At 48.2% G+C, this 19095-nt stretch overlaps 1 protein-coding gene across 1 annotated transcript; it reads right to left on the bottom strand.

Annotated features, from left to right (window-relative positions):
* Positions 1-896: 896 nt before the first annotated feature.
* Positions 897-13874, bottom strand: TF (transferrin). The gene is made up of 17 exons (XM_062499601.1): positions 13832-13874; positions 11350-11513; positions 11053-11161; positions 9632-9823; positions 9302-9437; positions 8979-9034; positions 7241-7410; positions 6934-7120; positions 5810-5964; positions 5596-5689; positions 4919-4948; positions 4092-4250; positions 2640-2784; positions 2103-2167; positions 1817-2001; positions 1338-1524; positions 897-953 (listed from the first exon to the last, which is right to left on the bottom strand). The coding sequence occupies exons 1-17, from the start codon at positions 13872-13874 to the stop codon at positions 916-918; spliced, it is 2115 nt and encodes a 704-aa protein (XP_062355585.1). The 3' UTR covers positions 897-915.
* Between the last annotated feature and the right edge of the window lie 5221 nt (positions 13875-19095).

Consider the following 19095-nt stretch of genomic DNA (forward strand, 5'->3'; position numbering starts at 1 on the left):
GCCAGGAGCTCTGTGCTCTCAGCAGCTCCTCCATGCCTGCCTTGAGAGCAGGACTGGGACACCCTGGATAAACCCAGGCTGTTCCTCTGGAGCAGAGAGCTTCAGCAGCCCGTTTTGTTTTGCCTTTGTATTTTCACTGTGGCTCAGAATCAGGCAAAACAAACCACATGTTTGTTTTCAGGTCAGCAGCACAAAATCAGGCAGAACACCAAAACAAACACGTTGCTGAGCAAATCCTAGATTTTTCCAGAAAGGAAGCCTAAGTCTGGACTCTCCCCATCCATATATGTATGTGCTCAGTGAGTCCTGCCTGGTGCAAGGGACTCAGACCCAGCCAACTGAGATCTGAGACACAGCAGTTTCTGTTCACACCTCCCATCTTATTCCCACTGTATTATTTTGGTTTGGAGTGGGTTTTATTCCTTCTTCAGCTTCCCTGACACAAACACTCTTCCTGTGTCCCAACCACACTGGAGAACCATCAGCTGCCAGGGAGACAATGGGATAATCTGGGCAAATCAAAAGCACAGAGAGTACAAAGCATCTGTTAATTAGGTTCCAGGGTATATTCAATCCATTTTTGCTTTGACAAATGGTGCAAGAAATTTCCCTAAGGGGCAGCAGTAAGTGACAACAGCCATGCTGGTATCTGCAAGAGGCACTGAGGAAGGAATGGGGTAAAGAACCGTTTGGAAAAATCTCAGGACACAAGTTTAGATCTGAGATTTTATTTTTTTGCTGTGCTGGCCTCAGAGAATTGTAAAGTGTCAAAGAGCTACTTTCAGAGTGATGAGGGAGGGCAGAGAAAGCAGGGAAGGCAGAGGGCCCTCTGTGGGTCTGTGTTTGGTGCTGAGGGCACAAGAGGAGTCATGGCTTGAGGTTTTCTCCCCCGCTTCGAGGATCCTTCCCATATCACTACTTGTCCCCAAGGAAGGTGCACACCTGGAGAAGATCTGGAAAGGGAAAAAACAGGAAGAAGTTCAGATCCAGCTGTTAAAACACTCCTACCCCACCAGTACACACCCAGCCATGCCAACAATGTCACGCCATGGAAAATCCACAATGTGCCACAAAAAAAGAGCTTTAACCACAAATCCCACACTGATGGGTCTTCTCAAAGCCCATGTTTTCTTAAGGTGAGAAAAAGTCTTTCATTCACATTGCTGCCAGAGCAGCAGATTTTAAGTCTGTTCTCAGTTCACCCAAGGAACATTGAGAAAATAATATTGGCATCTTCTTCCTTTAAAGGCATTGAATGGACAGTTCCAGAAGAAACCGCTCATGCCTGCAAGGTAAGAACTGCAATTCACGACTTCCTCTGGGGCTGTTCCAGCTACCTGATGGATTGCAGGTGTTGAGGCTGGCAAGTGAAGCATAGTATTTATCTCCAAGGAATTCCTTGTATGACATTCCAACACGGAGCTTGATCAGGCACTTTGTCCGGTCTTTAAAGAGAAGATCCTTGGATTCATATGCAAACATATTGAAATCTTTATTCCTGGTTCCTTTTGCTCCAAACAGCCTCTGAAATAAAGACACGAAGAGGAGTAGAAAGCTGGCCTACTTCTTGTTCCTGGTTCTTCACCATCAGCCTAGGGAGCCCCAAGCCAGGCTCCAGAAATTTAGGATTGAACCTTCTGTCTGTATTGCCAAGGTGGCAGAGGAGAAAGAGCACTTGGGAAGGGATGGAAGAAGGGGAATGCCAAGGGACAAGGCTGTCACCCCATAGCAGTGAGGTAAAAGCTTCCACCTTACACTGACTTGGGGAAAACCAGATCAATCCCACAGTATTTCTTTTACTCTCATCACTACAAACCTCTTGGCTCTCCAGGATCTCACGGACTTGTTGTGCTTTCTCAGGACGTGCCACCACAGCGTGGGTAGGGACTTTGGCCAGGTTGCATCTCCTGTAATCCATTACATTTGCCCGCTGCCCATCAGTGCACAGCAACTCAAATTGGTCCATTTTCAGATTTTTGGCCCAGCTTTCTGTGTTTTTGCCTTCAAAGAGAATGGGTTTGCAGATTCAGAGATCTTGTTCTCAGCAGGAGAACATCAGCTAAGCAATCATGCAGATGGGGAAGGCAGCCCTGACTACATACCATCGGTGTTCTCCTCAACGATGGAATGCTTGATAAAGGCCACATCCCCCTGCTCAACCAGACACCTGGGAAGTAGGAAAAAAAGCCGGTGATGTAAGTGCTTGAATCCTGTCCCTTTCCCACAGATTTGATTTAGACTTGAGTCTTATAATGTACAATTAATCTCCAAGGACATCCAGATCTAGGAGCCCTGCCACAAATATTTTAAATATATCTGAAACACAGTCTTTTTAAAACACACTCCTTATTTATGTTAAAAGAGGAGCACTTCTGCCATTGTGGGAAGTCTTGTGCCTCTCTGGGTTTGCCTGGAGGCACCAGGACAGGAGTTTTACAGAACGGGGATATTTCACATCAATTTTCAGAAAGCAAGGAACAAGCATGTAGCATATGTATGGTATTTACAGAGATACGTACTTCCAGTGGTGTGATGGAGAAAAAGAGTAGGTCAGCAAATTAGTGTGGACATGAGCCTGTACTTCTTCTTCCCCTGTGACCTGCCCTCTGTGAGCAGCCCCAGGACACTGAGGCACCTACCGTAAAGCTCCCGTGTATCCATAGTACAGCTCGTGGCTGTTGGCAACACAGTCCTCCGGAGGGACCCCTCCTGAGCCCTTGCACAGCTGGCAGAGACGGGAGGTGGGAGGAGACCCGGGAGCACAGCCCTTACTGAAGTATTCATCTGGAGGCAAGAATAGGAGAAATTCAGTTTTCCTGCCCTGAGAAGCTAGGTTTGATTTTAATAGCATGTTAGCGCTCACTGGGGAGCTGGAAACAGGCTGGGAGAAGGAGCATGACTTAGTGGGCAGCAAATCACATGTATTCAGCTTTGACCATGGAACTTGGGTGCTGTTATTATTGATAATTACTGTTATTACTGCCCAGAGAAGCTGTGGCTGCCCCTGGATCCCTGGAAGTGTCCATGGACAGGGCTTGGAGCAACCTGGAACAATGGAAGGTGTCCCTGCCCATGGCAGGGTGTGGAATGGGGTGGGCTTTAAAGTACATTTCCACCCAAACCATTCCAAGATTCTGTGACTCTGTGATTCTGTGACTTTTTGATTCTGTGATTCTGTGACTTTGTGATTCTGTGACTCTGTTATTCTGTTATTCTATTATTCTGTTATTCTGTGACTGTGATCCTGTGACTTTTTGATTCTGTTATTCTGTGACTCTGTGATTCTGTGATTCTGCGATTCTGTGACTTTGTGACTCTGTGATGAAGCAGGGCCTAAGGGTCAAGTGCAATAGGCACTATCATAGCATAAAAAAGAGGAATGTTTTCCCTGCAAACCATCCCCAGCTCACACAGAGCCAGCCCGAGCCTCCAAGGCCTTTATGGGTCAGCAGAGGTGCATTTGGCAGCAGTGTCAGAGCTCTTGGGGTAGAAGGGACAGTGGGAAAGGAAGGCAGGAGGACAGAAAAGCCAAGAATAAAACCTACTAACGTCTTCAAGTGGTTAGATATTTCCTTTAAATAATTATATGCTTACTTTGTCTTGGTTGATAACATTGATAACATTTCCAAATTATTTTTGTTGGACCATAACTCTCAGTGAATTCTCAGGCAGTCAGATCAAACCCTTTAAGTTTCTTGAAGATCAGCCTCTGTCCCCTGTTCTCAGCCGTTCCCCTCCCTTTTAGTTTCATCCTTTATCCCCACTCCGCACCCTGCACAAGCACCAGGCCCATGTGGGGCAGCCCATATTCCCTTTTTGGGAATATCTCTTCGGCTGCTGCAAAAGGAGGAGAAGAGATGTGAAAAGAAAGCAAAGACCCCCCAAAGCAGCTGATGTGCCATATCTTACTCTGAAGCAGACACCAAAAGCCTAAAATTTCGCTCAGTGAAACCTTAAATAACATCCCTCCAGGATGGAATCTTTGAGGCACAAGAAACTTTGAAAAACCAATGAAGGATTGTAAAACATTTTTTTTTTTTTTTTGTGAGCAGATTCCCAGCTCAAAGAAATGGATGCCAAACTGGACTCACCAAAGTTGCAGTTGCCTGTCCTGTTGTGGATCAGGCCCATGGGGATGTTCCAGCCAGCAGTTCTCCCCACGGCAGTGTGGCACGACTTCTTACCCTGCAGGTTGTTCCAGCTGATATCCTTGTCAGACTTCTTCACAACAGCCACAGCAAAATAGGTTGCTTTCAGAAGATAAAATAGAGAAGAATTGAGGCCTGACCCAAGGATCCTATTGTGTTCCCTTAGGAGAGAGCACTGGCTTCACTTGGGAAAGGGCACATACAAACAGCACACAATTACTTTGTGCTTATAAATACTTGGCCAGGCAGCAACAACAGAAGAGGTTGTAGGTGTGATGCATCTACTTCCACCACACTCCTGGGAAATTGTTATCCCTGATATTTCCCTGTCCTCCAAAGCTCTGATACCTGGGTTTATGAGAAGGCTATGAGAAGGCAAGACACGTGAGGATTTTGTATCCACTTCTAATTTCTTATTCTCTCCTTAGCAAAGGACAGAACCCTCCCCTCCTCTCCCCCTTTCCATTTCCAGAAAGAACAATTTTCCTAATGCTGCAGCCCAGACCCTCTTTGTCTGTTCACAGCCCTGACACTGTTATGGTGTGACCACACCAATCTCTACCACTACCAAATGCTCCACCTTGATCTTACTGCAGCCCCTAATTTACCCCCCAACTGGTAAACCTATCTCCCAAAATTCTAATGTCTACACTGGACACTCTTCTAGTGGAGACTGGAGACTGACCATTTATTCTCCTCTCATGACTCGTATTTACTTTTCTACTTATATTCCTTTGGACTGTTTTCTGCCCTCTATTGGCAGTAATTACCTGGTTCTTCTTCTGATTCACAGTGATTATCTGTAGGAGGGGAGAAGAAGAAGATGTTAAGACATCTCAAATCCATAAGAAGAATCAAGCTCACTAATTTCTGGAGAAACTCTGTTGTAGAAGTGACTATTTCAATTAACACCTTGTGCATCAGCATAACAAAGCACAACCTCCAGCTGCTCCTCTGAGCTAAAACAAGCAGTTTTACCAAGGGTGGTGCTAAAGGACCAGGGCATCCTAATTAAAACAAAGAATATCCATGCCTGCTCTGCCAGGGCTGTTCCGCTTTCATGGAAAGACAAGGAGTGCAATGGTGAGCAGAGTTACCTCAGAGCACCGTATATTAGATTGGATATCAGGGAAAGGTTCTTCCCTCAGAGGGTGCTGGGGCACTGCCCAGGCTCCCCAGGGAATGGGCACAGCCCCAAGGCTGCCAGAGCTCCAGGAGCATTAGAACAACACTACCAGGGATGCACAGGGTGGGATTATGCACAGGGTGTCTGTGCAGGGCCAGGAGTTGGGATGATGATCCTGGTGGGTCCCTTCCAACCCTGGCTATTCTGTGATTTCTGTAGGATGCAGCACTGGAGCTGCTTTGTAAGATTCCAGAATGAAACCGGCGCTTTGGCACCAGCCCATTCCCTACCACCTGGGCTCTGAGACAGAGCTGTCCTTACCCTCATAACTCTCTGCCATCACTGGCACCAAGCCACACATGCCAGCAGTGTAGACAAAGCCTCCATCTAAGCTGATGGCATCTGCTTCACCTTTCTGCAAGGGAAAGGTGGAGAAATGAAATGCTGCACGTCCCCAGGCCAGCACGTTGCAGAGCTCAGATGGCAAAAGAAGCACCTGAGAAGTTCATAGTGAGAAGGGAAAAAACAACTGTACCATGATCTTAGTGATGCATTCCTTGGTGTCCTCTGCCACAACACACTCCACATCCCCGTTGCTCATCACGCTCCAGACATCACACTTCTTCTTCTCATCCCTGCCAATGGCACACCACTGGATCTTGCTGCCCCTGCGGCTTGGGGTCAGGCGATCTGCAAAGGCAGCACAGGGAAAATGGGATGAGCCCTGCAGAGCCAAGTCCTGGGCACCAGGAACACTGCCACAAACCACCTGTACACACCCACCTGCTGCTGCTCAGGGCAAGGAGTTCTTGTTAATTAAGGCCTGGGTGGGCAAGAATAGAAAAGGTGGTTCTTGAGCTGAAGTAGGCTCGAAAATCAACTTACAGGTCAGAAAGGTGAATTGCTGCATAGCACAAGCCATTCAGGCAGATTTCTGTTAGCTAAAACAGCACAGCCACTAAATGCCCCTGTGATAACAGCACTTGGAATTGCTGCCTGTAATTTGTCCCACATTTCTGCACTCCTCACAGCCCAGACAGCCATGAGACCAAGACCAGACTGAGCTTGAAAATTACAACCTAGTTATGTTTCTGTAAAACATCACTTGAATTATCTGCTTTGATGCTATATGAAGTCCTTTCACCCCCTCAATAAATGCCACTTAACAGAAGTGAGGTACTTTAAATTGGCCTGAATGAATTCTAAGTGGGTTTCAGATATCATTTGTGGGGTGTTTGACTCTCAGAAAGCTATCAGAAAACACTTCATGAGTCTCAATGGAAATCAAGGATATTGTTTCCCTCAAGTGTCTGAACCTGGTGTCCTGGGATGTTCCTTCCTTTTGCATCCTAGAAATGGCTTTTCCAAGCAGCAGTTTTGACCATGCCCAATCTCTACCATCAGCTCAATAACTGGTGTGGAGTTTGTATAGATTTTCCATATTTGTCAGTGTGGTGATTTGAGTTTGGATACATTGAATTCCTTTGTTGATGCAAGTGAAATTTGTGACGATTCTGTCATTTCACAGGAAATATTTTGCAGATGATACAGTCTGTGTCTGAAAAAAAACATGTTCCTTTTGCCTGGCTGTATTTACCACTGCCAACTCTTCCACACAGCCCATGCTGACATGACATTGGTGTTTGATGTCCTGCCTACCTTTCTGGAGGTTCTGGACAGCACTGTAATACTCGAAGCCCAGGTAGAGCTGAGCATCCATCAGTGACGGGATTTGCTTCAGCCGTACTGCAGAGTCTTTGAAAAGCAAGTCTTTGAGGCCTGGGTCCTTCTTGCCAGGTGGCCCAAAGAGGTGGAAGGTGTTGGTTGTGCCCACACCAAATTTTTCCTGCCACAAGGGAAAAACAATCAGCAAATAACTGCACCAAAACTCTTGGAAAGCTGGAGACAGCAATCAAAACCAGAGGACAGGGGATGTTAGAGGAAGGAAAGGAGGCCTTGGTGATACCTGTGCTTTGGAGAGGAAGTTCCAGATGTCATTGACCTTGTTGTCATCTCGAGCCACAACAGCGTGAGCAGGAACCCTGGCCCAGTGACAGGACTTGTAGTTGTCCACGGGCTGGCGGGTGCCATCCAGACACAGGAGCTCGTACTCATCCTTCTCAGCTGGGGCATTTTCTGGAGGAAGGGAGGAACCATGAGTTGCAAAATCATGAAAATAAACAGAAAGGCCAGTTTGGGAAGCTTTGTAATTAATTTATTTCTGCTGAAAGTCCAGGGGGAATTCTTTGCAGAAGACAGGTTGCAGGCATGCCCCTTGGGTTATCTTGGGCATATGAAGGCAATGCCTTTGGAAGAGAGATCACATCAGCCTCTGCCCTGACTAACCCAAGAGGATTTATGCACAAAGAGGTACAAACAGGTTTACAAATCCCATGCAAATGGATTCAGCACGTCAGGAGCTGCACATGGTTTGTGAAGGCCAGTAGGTGACAAATGTCAAGGCTGAAGACAAAGCCCAGGTCTGAGATCACAAGGTTACAGGAGAATTCAAGTATGAAGGGACTTTTGAAGATCCCTGGTCAAGGCAGGGTGTCCCCTGCAGGAATGGAACAGGATGTTCCAGGTGGATCTTGAAACCCTTCAAGGATGGAGAGTGCACAGCTGTCCTGGACCACCTGTCCCAGTAACTCACTGTCCTCAAGGGGAAAAAAATTCCCCTTGTATCTGGTCCCCAGGCTGATCAAGCCCATCCAACAGAGCACCTCCTTTCAGAACAGTTATTCCTACCCTATTACCACATTGATGACCCTCCACTGAGCCCACTGCAGGTCCTGGGTGTGCCAGGCCATCCTTAGTCACCACAGAGTAATAAATAAATAGAAATAAAATAAATAAATAATAAACACCTATTGTTAGTAGATATTTAGAATAGAGACTCAACAAGGTAGAGACCTTGTCAAGCCTCTAAAGGAGGGAATGATGCCTTAAGTTTCAGCTTTCATATTTTCCATATTCTGTACTGCATTAGCATATAACTCTGAACTCCATATAAAGTGTTACAAGTTCTCACACCTCAGTCACACAAAACAATCCTTTTCCAGTCCCACAGCCAAGGACACCGCTGCAGCTTCAGCCCCAAAAAGTGCAAACAGCAGAGAATTGAGGAGAGAATCTGGGAGGGTGGGACTGCAGAAGCTGGAGCTGGAATTGGACAATGAACCCCAATATGGACATGGACCAAAACTTATAAAAGTGTGAAAACTCCTGACCCGGGGTCCATTTTGGGTGTAGCCTTGGCCAGGCTCTTGTACTGCCCAAGTTGAATCCTTTGAAGGCCTTTTAATAAATCCCTACTTTACTCCTTTAACTCTGTCCAGCCTCTGTTCCAGGGAGCCTCTCAAGGCATCATAGTGAGCTCTTGCCGTGGGCTGAATTCCCTCTAAAATCCCTTCCAGAGGGATGGGTGACCTGCTCAATTGCTCACATTACACCTGGTTCTGATATGGCACCAAGCAGGTTTTCCACCTACCAAGAAGTACCTTGGAGAAGAAAAAGTGGATGCACCATAATCAATTAACAAGGATGAGTCAGTTCACAATGTGCAAAACTTTTTTCCAGAGATGAAAGAAGTGTTTGGGCCTGGAGAGGAATGAAAGCTGCACAGTGTAGACAAATTGCAGGATGGAGTGGCAGTGAGAGGTGGGACCCAAAAAGAGGAGAAATGAGGGATATTGCAGGAGTACCTTGAACAGTTGTATGTTTCACAAAAGCCACGTCTCCTTTCCCATCTTTCAGACAGCTGCAGGTGGGAGGAACAGAAGTTAGAAAAATTGACATTGTGACTCTCTATCTCCCATTTCAACAAATTATTTTTGGCATAAACTTCAGCCATAGAGCACTGGTCTTTCCTCAAAAAGCTATGCTGGAAGGGAAGAAATTGTAATGGCAGAGAAGCAATTCAGTCTCCTCAGGAGCTCTGATTCCAATACACCCTCCTTGGTATAACAAAAACTTGCATGTGTCTGGGCTATAATGTTTCCCCAAAGGAAAAATAACTCTCACTCACTGAAAAGCTCCAGAATATCCAGAATAAGGTCCTGTCCGGGACATTTTGGTCTTGACATCCCCCTTGCACTGACGGTACAGTTTGGGTTCAGTGGTGACTCCAGGAACACAGCTGGCAGAGAAGAAATTTGCTACGGCTGTGGATCAGAAGGAAGCAATAGTTGGTCAAAAATTCACTTTTAGGAGGACTGGGAAGGGAGGGGGATCCACGAGAAATGCCAGTGTCCTGCCAACTACCTCCAGACCCCCACAGAAGATTGGGCAACACCCCTTTAACCGTGCCACCAGCCCTGGCTTAACTGGCACCACCAATGTCACTGTCCCACCTCACCTTGCTCGATGGAGCCCGAGTCTTTGCCATCCCACTCGATGTCCCCACGGCGGATGAGCGTCCCAATGGGGATGACCCAGCCAGCTGACCTCCCCAGCCCCGTGTGGCAGGAGGTCTTGCCCTGCAGCTCATCTATTGAGAAGCCTGTTCCTTTCTTCACGACGGCCACGGCGTAGTAGCTGGTAGTGGAGCCTGCAGTGCAGGAAAAAGGAATAAAGCAATGAGAAAAGAGGACTTAGGAACATTTCAAGTCCTGCTAAACCCCCAGTTTCAGGGAACCAAGCGTTGCACTTCCAGATAATCAGTGGATTTAGTTGAACACTTGTTTTCTCATTTTCTTGGGCTAGAGAATTAGCTCATTTCATTGAGGTGTTGCTGCCCATATTGAACTAATGCTGCACATTAAAACCTACAGTAAGGAACCTGAAAATGCTATCACATTCAAGGTGCCATAGTTTTGTAAGGAGCTTGAACAAATCTTTTTGCAAGTCTCCACTGGCAAGTCTCTTCTCAAGTGCCATTGCCTTGTGAGACTGAAACTCCATATTCAGTCTTGAGAATTTCACCCAGTCTGTCACACACTATATATGGATACAATGACTGAGTTTTGGGAGTGGTAGAGACCTCAGCCTTTTAGGTTTAAGATATTTTTCTTAGCTGCCACGTTGGGAATGACTCTGCAGCATTGCTTTGATACAAAATATTGCGTAAAAACAGGCTGAACTCCAGGGAAGAGGTCAAAAGAGACTGGGAGCTTTGGATGTGGCAGGGAGATAGCATCTGTTTGGCTCCCAGGAAAAATATGGGAGAGATGAAGTACAAGAAGGTACCACTGAAGTACAAGAGAGGCACCATGAATTCATGCTACAATGAGTGAATAGGGATGGAGCCATGGATCTCACTCTGATCAGAAGGGATTTATGCTTCTCCTTTTTTTTCCTGGGGATTGCCTGCATTTCTTGCCTCGGTGATCTCAACTGGGTGTCCCTCCCAACCACTAGTAATGCTGCTGCCTCTCCAATCATTTTTTTTTTCTGTCTTGATGACTGCACAGGAAATCACAGAACTTATCTGTGCCTCCCAACTCTGTGTTTTACCCACAGAGTTCAAGGCCACTGAATGCAGATCTCTGGGACCAGCACCATTTTTATGCCATGATTCAGGAGGACCATGATTTCTGCTCATGGGATCAGAGACTTTCACTGCAGCAAATGACAAGAAATGGGGCACTGGATCCTGTGACCATGGGTGATGATTCAGATTTTACTGAACTGCCTCCTACACCTTCCACTCTGGAAGCTGGAAACCAGGGGCAATATCTTGGACACCAAAATATGTGGGAACTCTGCATGGAAAGGATGGCCTTTGCACCCTCAGTTTGTTCCCACCACTTGGCTTAAAAATATTGCATGGAAATGTACCTTCATTGTGTTCGTAGACCTCAGCAGCAATGGGCTTCAGCTTGTAGGGAGCAAGGCCTGCCTCAAAAATTTGACCTCCATCCAAGCTAATGGCATCTGCTTCGCTATTCTAAACAACAAAGATATTTCATCAATTTAAAAAGAGCAGGAAAAGCTCTTCCCAGAGTCTCTCCTGGATCCTTGTGTATAACAGGGGGATCACAGGTAACAGCCAGGGACTGAAAGGAAACTCTTATCTCCAGATGTAACAAACAGGCTGTTGAAACATCCCAGCAGAGGAATTTCCTGCCCACTCACCGAAATGGCTTTTATGCAGTCGAGGTACGATGCTTTCTGCAGGCAACTGAAAGCGAAGTTCTCCTGCTGCATCTGGTCCCTCAGGCTATTGCATTTTTTCTCTTCTGCTGAGGATATTGTGCACCACCTGATACTTGGCTTTTGGGGAGCAGCAAAACACAGAGCTGTAGAGAGAACCAGAAATAAATAGTCTCAGAGAGATCGATTGGAGGGAAACAGCATCTCTGTGAGCACAAGGTCTCTGCTTCCCTGTGGTCACAGCCTTGGGTGATGGCCATGTGCAGGATCTCCCAAACTATGCAGGAATGTTCTTTCTTTCTTTCTTTCTTTCTTTTCTTTCTTTCTTTTCTTTCTTTCTTTCTTTCTTTCTTTTCTTTCTTTCTTTCCTTTCTTTTCTTTCTTTCTTTCCTTTCTTTCTTTCTTTCTTTTTTTCTATCTTTCTTTCTTTCTTTCTTTCTTTCTTTTTTCTTTTCTTTCTTTCTTTCTTTTTTTCTTTTCTTTCTTTCTTTCTTTCTTTCTATCTTTCTTTCTTTCTATCTTTCTTTCTTTCTATCTTTCTTTCTTTCTTTCTTTCTTTCTTTCTTTCTTTCTTTCCTGAGGTGTGCACCATCAGGAACATCTGGGACGACCATTCCTGTTCCTGGACTGTTGTGATTCAAGCAGCCTGAACTCCCAGCAACATCCCCAGGATTAGGAGAACAAATCCACAGACTTCAATAGAAATCAAGCTCAAGCCTTTGCAAAAACAGAGAGAGCAGTTGGAGCACTGAAGTAGTGCCTGTGCCAATAACCCCAGAGGGGGAGCAGCTCTGACCTGGCCAGGCTGTGTGCAGTGCACTGCCACTCTCACCTCCTTGGCAGCTGAATGATTTGATATATTGAACTGTCTCTATGCCTCACCTGCTCCACTGCACCCCATGAGAGAAGCCATAGCACCACCACAGTCCTTCCATGAGTCCCCCAACCAGCAAAAGCAGCTGAGTGGCTGCTCTGGGGGATCAGAACAAAGCAAAAGCCTCACGTGGATGTAGATCCATGTCTCCTCCAGAAACCTGAGCCCAGAAATGCTGGAAACTTGCAGTTCAAGGATGTGGTCAGCCTGTGCTGATGCTTCACCTTCCCTCTGCCCCTTCCAGGCAGGGCTGTGCAGACCAAGAAGCCACTTGCACCCCTCTCTCCCTCCAAACCATCGATGGCACGTTTCATCCAAACACCTCCATATTAGCCTGTGTCATTTCCATCTTCCCTTTCATCTCAGAAAGAGCCTCTCTTGCTTTCTGAGCCTCTCAGTGGAGGTGCTGAATTTGGCCACAGGGAGAATCCTTAGCCTCAATTCCTCAGGCCACCACCCCTTTTTAATATGTTTTTCAAGTTCATAGTACATTTTTCAAGTCTTGGATGCAAAAAGCCATGATCACCCTAACCTAATGCTGGCAAGCGTCCTGCCTGGGGCAGAGGCTGGGTGGGGACCTCTCCAGGGAGTCAAACCAGCTGCACTGGTGACACTGGGAAGGTAATGGCAGGCTGAGTGCCCCGGCCACTGTCGCAGACCTTTTGGGTGACCTCTTGTCTCTTTCTGTGCAGGGGAGGAAGAAGAGGAGCCATTAAAAATATCTTTTGCATGCTAGATATTCAGCAGAGGTGCTGAAGGACTTCCTGACGCCAGAGGCACAGGGAGCACTTCCTCCCAGAGGACATCAATCACCACCGGACTTTATGGGCGATCAGAGGAGACTTGCTGCCTACTCCAGGAACCAGATCCCTCTTTCCCTGTCCAGGCATCAGTCCCCAGGCCAGGTGCACCCAGCAGTCTCCTGGCCACGGCTACCTGCACATTGCCTGCCAGAGCTGTGAGCAGAGAAAGAGAAAAGAATCCCTCCAAGCAGCACAAATTTGGCATAAAATAGGCAAGAGCCTGAGCAAAGTGTAGCTGCAGCAGCGGGACAGAGCAGCACAGGAGCAGAGTGGGAAGCATGCCCCATCTTTCATTATTCAAGCTCTATTTTATTGTCACTGCCCTCAGGTTTAACCAAACTCGTGTACAAGCTCGGTAGGCAGGTCTTGCAATGATTTCTCCCCCCTGGCTCAGCCCGTGCTCCTCTCCCAGCACAGCAGTTAGCCGGAGGATGGATGATTTTTCCCTTCACCCCGTGACAGCAGGAGTGCGGACCCTTTCCCAAGCATTCTCCTCCGCGGTGGTGGGATTGGAGCATCCCTCCTCCTTGCAGGGTGGGCATCGGCAGTGTGGGAGCTCCATCCCACGGGCTGGCCAAAACTGCCGTCGGTAACCCTCAGAACACCGTCCTCCTTGACAGATCCACGGCTGCCAAAGCAAGCACCGCTTCTTGTCCCCGCTTTTCCGTGACAGCTGCCTGGGTCTGCCGTGTGCCGCAGCCCCAGAACAGCCTTGCCTGGGGGAAGCCTGGGGTCCACGGAGGTTTTGACTTCCTTCCCCCAAAGGCTGCTGGCAGCAGACACTTACCCACTATCCCGAAGGACAGCACAGTGAAGAGTGCGAGTTTCATGACTGAGCAGGGGGTCGGGTGCCGAGGGAGGGGTGCAGCAGGCTTTGGTCACAGACCGTCCCCTCCAAGTCTGTGATGGCTCTGGAGCCGCTGTCTGCCCCTTTTATAGACGAACAGCCTTGGCTGTGTTTGCAGAAGCAATGACCTAACGCTATTTGTCCTTCCTTGTTTCTCAATAGCTCCTAAATCGCCCCCCTCCCTGGATCAGCCCATTTTTAGGAAGCCTTTCACTTTGGCACTGAACCCTTCCGCAGGCAGAACAGGGCAAAGCGCTTTGCATTTTACAAGGGGCTTCAGATGGAAAATTCCCGAGTTGTGACATTTGAATTCTCCTGCGGGCTGAAACGCCGCAGGAGGGGCGATTTCCTTTGTGCTGCCCACCCCCTGCCTTGCCCAGAACTAATCTCAGAAAGTCCCTGCTGGATCGAGAGCCGAGCTTTGTGTGTTTGCCAGTAAGTGCTGCCGAGGTGCCCATCGCCCCTTGGCTCGCAGCACCGAGTGCCTGCCCGCTCCCTTGCGGGCTCCGGGCAATGGCAGCGGGATTGAAAGGCAGTAAATTATTCTCATAGATGAATATGATCCGAAAAAAAAAAAAAAAAAGCCAGCAGCAATGACCAGACAGGTCGATAAGTGCCCCGCAGACAGAAGGAAGCATCACGCTGCACTTTGGGTAAATTCTGGGGATGAACCTGGGAAGAAATGCTAAGATTGGCAGTCAGCCTCCTCCCATTTCCTCTGCAAACCTTCTCCATTCAATTGTGTCACTCCTGGCCTGTCCCTCTGGGGTCAGTGGGACATGTCTTGGTTTATGAAGGGCAGCCTTTGTGATGCTGTACCAGCCTTCATGTCCCTGTCTTTGCTGCCAGGTACAGGACCAGCTTCAGCTTTTGGCACATGCACACAAACTGAGAATTCAGTTCCCTGGACCACGTCAGCCAGCCCTTGAGCCCGAACAGCATCCCTAGAGCACTGCTAGGGCTGGTCCACTCACCATGTCCACCCCACAGGAGCTACAGGTTTGCTGTTGGAAGCCCAGGCAGGAGGTCCAGCTCCCAGGTTTGCTTTCAAAAACACGAGCCTCCCTTGGAGGTAGGATCTCCTGGATCCCCTGCACAGGTCCTTCCTCTCCTACAGCCTTCACTCTCTACATAGCTGGAGGGTGACTGGAAGCACCTGGGTTGGCTCTTGTCCTTTCTCCCAGCAGGCTCAGGGCAAAGTGACCTGCAGGTGGTGGTGGTGGTGCCCAGAGTGGCTTCAGTACAAGGGGGAACCCAGTGCCAGGCCAAGGATTTGGCTCTACAGACCCAGGGAGGGTGGAGGCCCTCAGGCAATGCCCACCTCCACCGTGACACCAGGAACCTGCCCTGCCTGTCACTGAGTGAGAGGCACTCCTGGCCACACTGGTTATTTCAGCATCATCTCTAGCACTTCCTTCAGCATGGCTGGTTCATATTTCTCATCCTTTCATCCCCTGTTTTCCCAGCAGAGCAAAATTTCTTGCGTCCAGAATGTCTCCAAACACATTGCAGCTGGAGGAGGACTGACTTTCTCCCACCTCAAGCCTGTCCTTTTGAAAGATCTCCCATCCAATATTTACTCAGCCAACCTTCCAAGGTCTTTTTTCCACCAAGACAGGTAGAAATCCATCCCCATCTTCCCGTGGGTCTCACTGATCCCTACCTCACTCATGCAACCTTAGCAACATCCCCATCCATGGGAAGAAGAGACACAAGGGCTTGCAGGAGACTGTCCCACGTGGTTCTTCCAGAGCCTTTTGCTGATTTGTCCCAAAATGCCTCTTCTAACAGACATATTGAGAAAATGTAATTGTGGCTGAAACAACAAAGACACCTGAGCATAACAATATTGATGGAAATGATTGGACGTATTGACTCCACAAGTAGTTACAGTGATACCCAGATAAAGATATTTTTACCACGTGACACTTGAAGGGGAAAGATGCAGAAGAGAGCTTGGAAAATGTAAAGGATCCACTTAACAAAAGAGCAGTTGCTGGAAGAGCCCAAACTATCTTTGTCTTCTGCACATGGTTCCCAGACCTTTTTCCATGGACAACTCACTGATCCTCTCTCCCTTGTCACATTATGCTTTCATCTCAATGCCTTCTCTACCTGCCAAGGGGATGGCTGTGATGTGTTGATGGCATAGGTGGTGTTCACTTCACACCTCTTTTCCTTGATCTCCCATGTGGCATCAGGGCAAATCCAGGGGTGAAGGAAGAGGCTTGGGTTGCAATACCTCTTGTACTCCAGAAGCCTCCTGCATTTCCAGATGTCCAGCCACAAGTCACCTGGAACATCACCAGCCACATGTAGAGGTGCTTCTACACCTCCTTTTGGTGGTAGCAAATCCTACCTTTCTCCATGATGGATTCCACTCTCCTCCTGGTGTGCATGTTTCACGTGGATGCTGCTTCCACAGCTTTGACTCCTGTGGCCAAGCCTGCAGAGAAGAAACTCTTCCAAGTCTTCCAACAGCTTTCCTTGGAGGTACCCCATGGCAGAAGCACAGCAGGCCAGGGCTGTGTCCTCTAGGCCGCCTGGGCTGAGGGCTCAAGCCTTGATCTCAACAGATCTCCAAGGTGGTTCTTTCTGAGGAGTCCAGCCCACCATGGGAAGCCTTGGAAGAAAAACTGTCCTGGGTGGCCTTCATCTGCAAAATGACATTCTTTTTGGAGTCCAGGAGGGATGAACTGCATGATGCAGTCAATTTTCTCCCCTGAACATCCATCAGACACCTTCTTTGCCAAGTTTTGTGTTAAAAAATGCACATTTAGTCACAGTGAAGCCTGCCTCTCATTAAGTACACGCACCTCCCTCTACAGGTTCTGGGCAGACCCATACCTTGCTGCCTGGGTGCATGGTTGGTCCCATTCCCAAATGCCTGTGTTTGCCTGGCTAAAATGAGATTGAACAGCAAAGGCCAATTTTTAGTAATGCTAGAAATTCTTGTTGCCCTTCAAGGCAAGAGCTCCATGCTCTGGCTCATGTGAACAGGAGCAGCTTTACCAGAAAGGACAGAGCTAAGTCAGTGTCCTCCAGACTTTGTCCTGATTATCCAGAAACATCAACCCTTCTGTAGTGCACATCTTCATGGATGAACCTGAATTATTGTCACACATCCCACGTTCGTTGCATTGCAACACTGCACATCCTGGCCGTTGTGTTTTCCAAAAGAGGATGCTGCTGCTAAAAATTACATGAACAATGAAGAAATACAAATTAACACACCCTCTGCCCAGCCACGGGTCATTGGTGATGCATAAACACAGCTGAACCCTGGGGAAAGAACAATGCCAAGTGAAAGAGAAGGTAAAATAATACTGTTTATTTCCACATCTCCCTCATTACTGCAAGGCCATGTGTGCATGCCCTGCGGTTTGTGGTTGGGATGAGGCAGCGCTGGAGTTTTGGCTGTGTCCTAAGGAAAGAACATTTTTGCAGCTAGGATAAAGTTAGAGTTGGCATGGCCATGTGAGAGAAGGCTTGGTTTTACCACAGGGCTGGCTGCTGCCCACGGCTCAGCTCATCCTGAGCTGAACTGAGCTCTGGTTGTGTGTGAGCCTGTGGAAAACACACACAAAAAAGAGAGGGAAATAGGGAAAGCTGAGATCAAGGCAGCACACTGCCACAGGTATCTCACCCAACTCTTTGGAGCAGTTATTTCCATAGAGGTGCTCTTAGGCAGCTGTGGAAGCCTTTGGAGCTAAGGTTGGTGTTCCCAGTGGTCAGCAGGCTGGCAGCTGTGATGAAAACCCAGCTCACCTTGAGTGAGCTTAGGCTCACCTTCCTGAAAATGAAAAAAAAAAACCTAAGGGGAATATATTGAGCCTCGAGGTCGGGTGGGCTGAAGGAAGAGGGCAAAATATACACCCACCAGGAGTGTCAGCTTCTCCAGAGTTAACTTGTTGGCCTCTAGAAATAGGAATTTCCAGTTTGTGGTTTAGAGAAGGTTGGAGTGTCCTCACAAGGATGTCAGCACTGTCAAGCAGAAAAGCTGGGCTTAAGTTCTTGTCCTGTCCTGGGCCCAGAGGTGGAGGCAGGAAGAGCAGCCTGCTGGGAACACATTTTCCCAGATCATCTTCTGTCAATAGCCAGGCTGGGACAGAAGCTGAGAATGGCACTCAAGCAGCAAAGGTGCCTGTCTCAAGAGATGGGAGATGGTGACCCTGGGTCGTGAATGGATGGGGAGCATCCCTGTGGAGGAGGATTTGGGGAACTGGTGGGTGATAAATTGGATATGAGCTGGCACTGTGCAATTGCAGCCCAGTGTCTGCTGGGCCACATCAAAAGCGCTGCGAGAAGCAGGACTAGAGAAGGCTCTGGGGAAATCTTACAGCTCCTTCCAGTGCCTTAAGGGACTCTGAGAAAACTGGAGAGGGACTTAGGACAAGGGCATGAAGTGACAAGGCAAGGGGGAATGTGTTCCCACTGCCAGCGGACAGTGTTAGATGGGATATTGGGAAGGAAGTCTTCCTTTTGAGGGTGGTGAGGCCCTGGCACAGGTTTCCCAGAGAAGCTGTGACTGCCCCTGGATCCCTGGAAGAGTTCAAGGCCAGGCTGGAAGGGGCTTGGAGTAAACTGGTGTAGTGAAAGGTGTCCGTGCCCGTGGCAGGGGGTGGAAGGGGATGGTCTTTAATAGTCATTTCAAACCCAAACCATTCTGGGATTCAATGTTCAGGTACCCTGGGGGGGCAGGAAGAAGTCAGGGGGCTTCTGCAGAACTGGTTTACCTGACCTTTGTAAGAACCTGGGGGAAATCCCAGCTTCTTCCCCGATGCCAAGCCTCTCCTGGAAGAGGGAGTCACTGATGCTCTAGAGCCCAGGTCAGCGTGGGATTTGCAGCAGCTGAAAGCCACTGTGGGAGTGCCAGCTCTGGGAGCATGGCCTTGGCTGATGATGGACTGTGACCAGCTTGGCATTCCCCGTGGCTCCCAAGGCCTGGCAGATACCTGGAGAGCTGTGGCTGGCTTTCCAGAAACAGGCTTGCAGGCCATGTTTGGACCTATGTGTCAATGCTGGGGCCATGCTCCAACTGCAGAGTCACCGTGCTTAGTTTATTTTTCAGGAAATGCCACAAACCTGTTTCCCCGCTGGTTAGGAGAAATATTCCATGTCAGGTTTTGACTGTGTTGCAAAATGCTGTTTTCTACCTGGGATGAGCCAAACTGGCCACTAGAGAGTTGGAGCTGATGTTGTTT

The sequence above is a fragment of the Cinclus cinclus genome, chromosome 10 (assembly GCF_963662255.1).
Source record: "Cinclus cinclus chromosome 10, bCinCin1.1, whole genome shotgun sequence".
Lineage (NCBI taxonomy): Eukaryota > Metazoa > Chordata > Aves > Passeriformes > Cinclidae > Cinclus > Cinclus cinclus.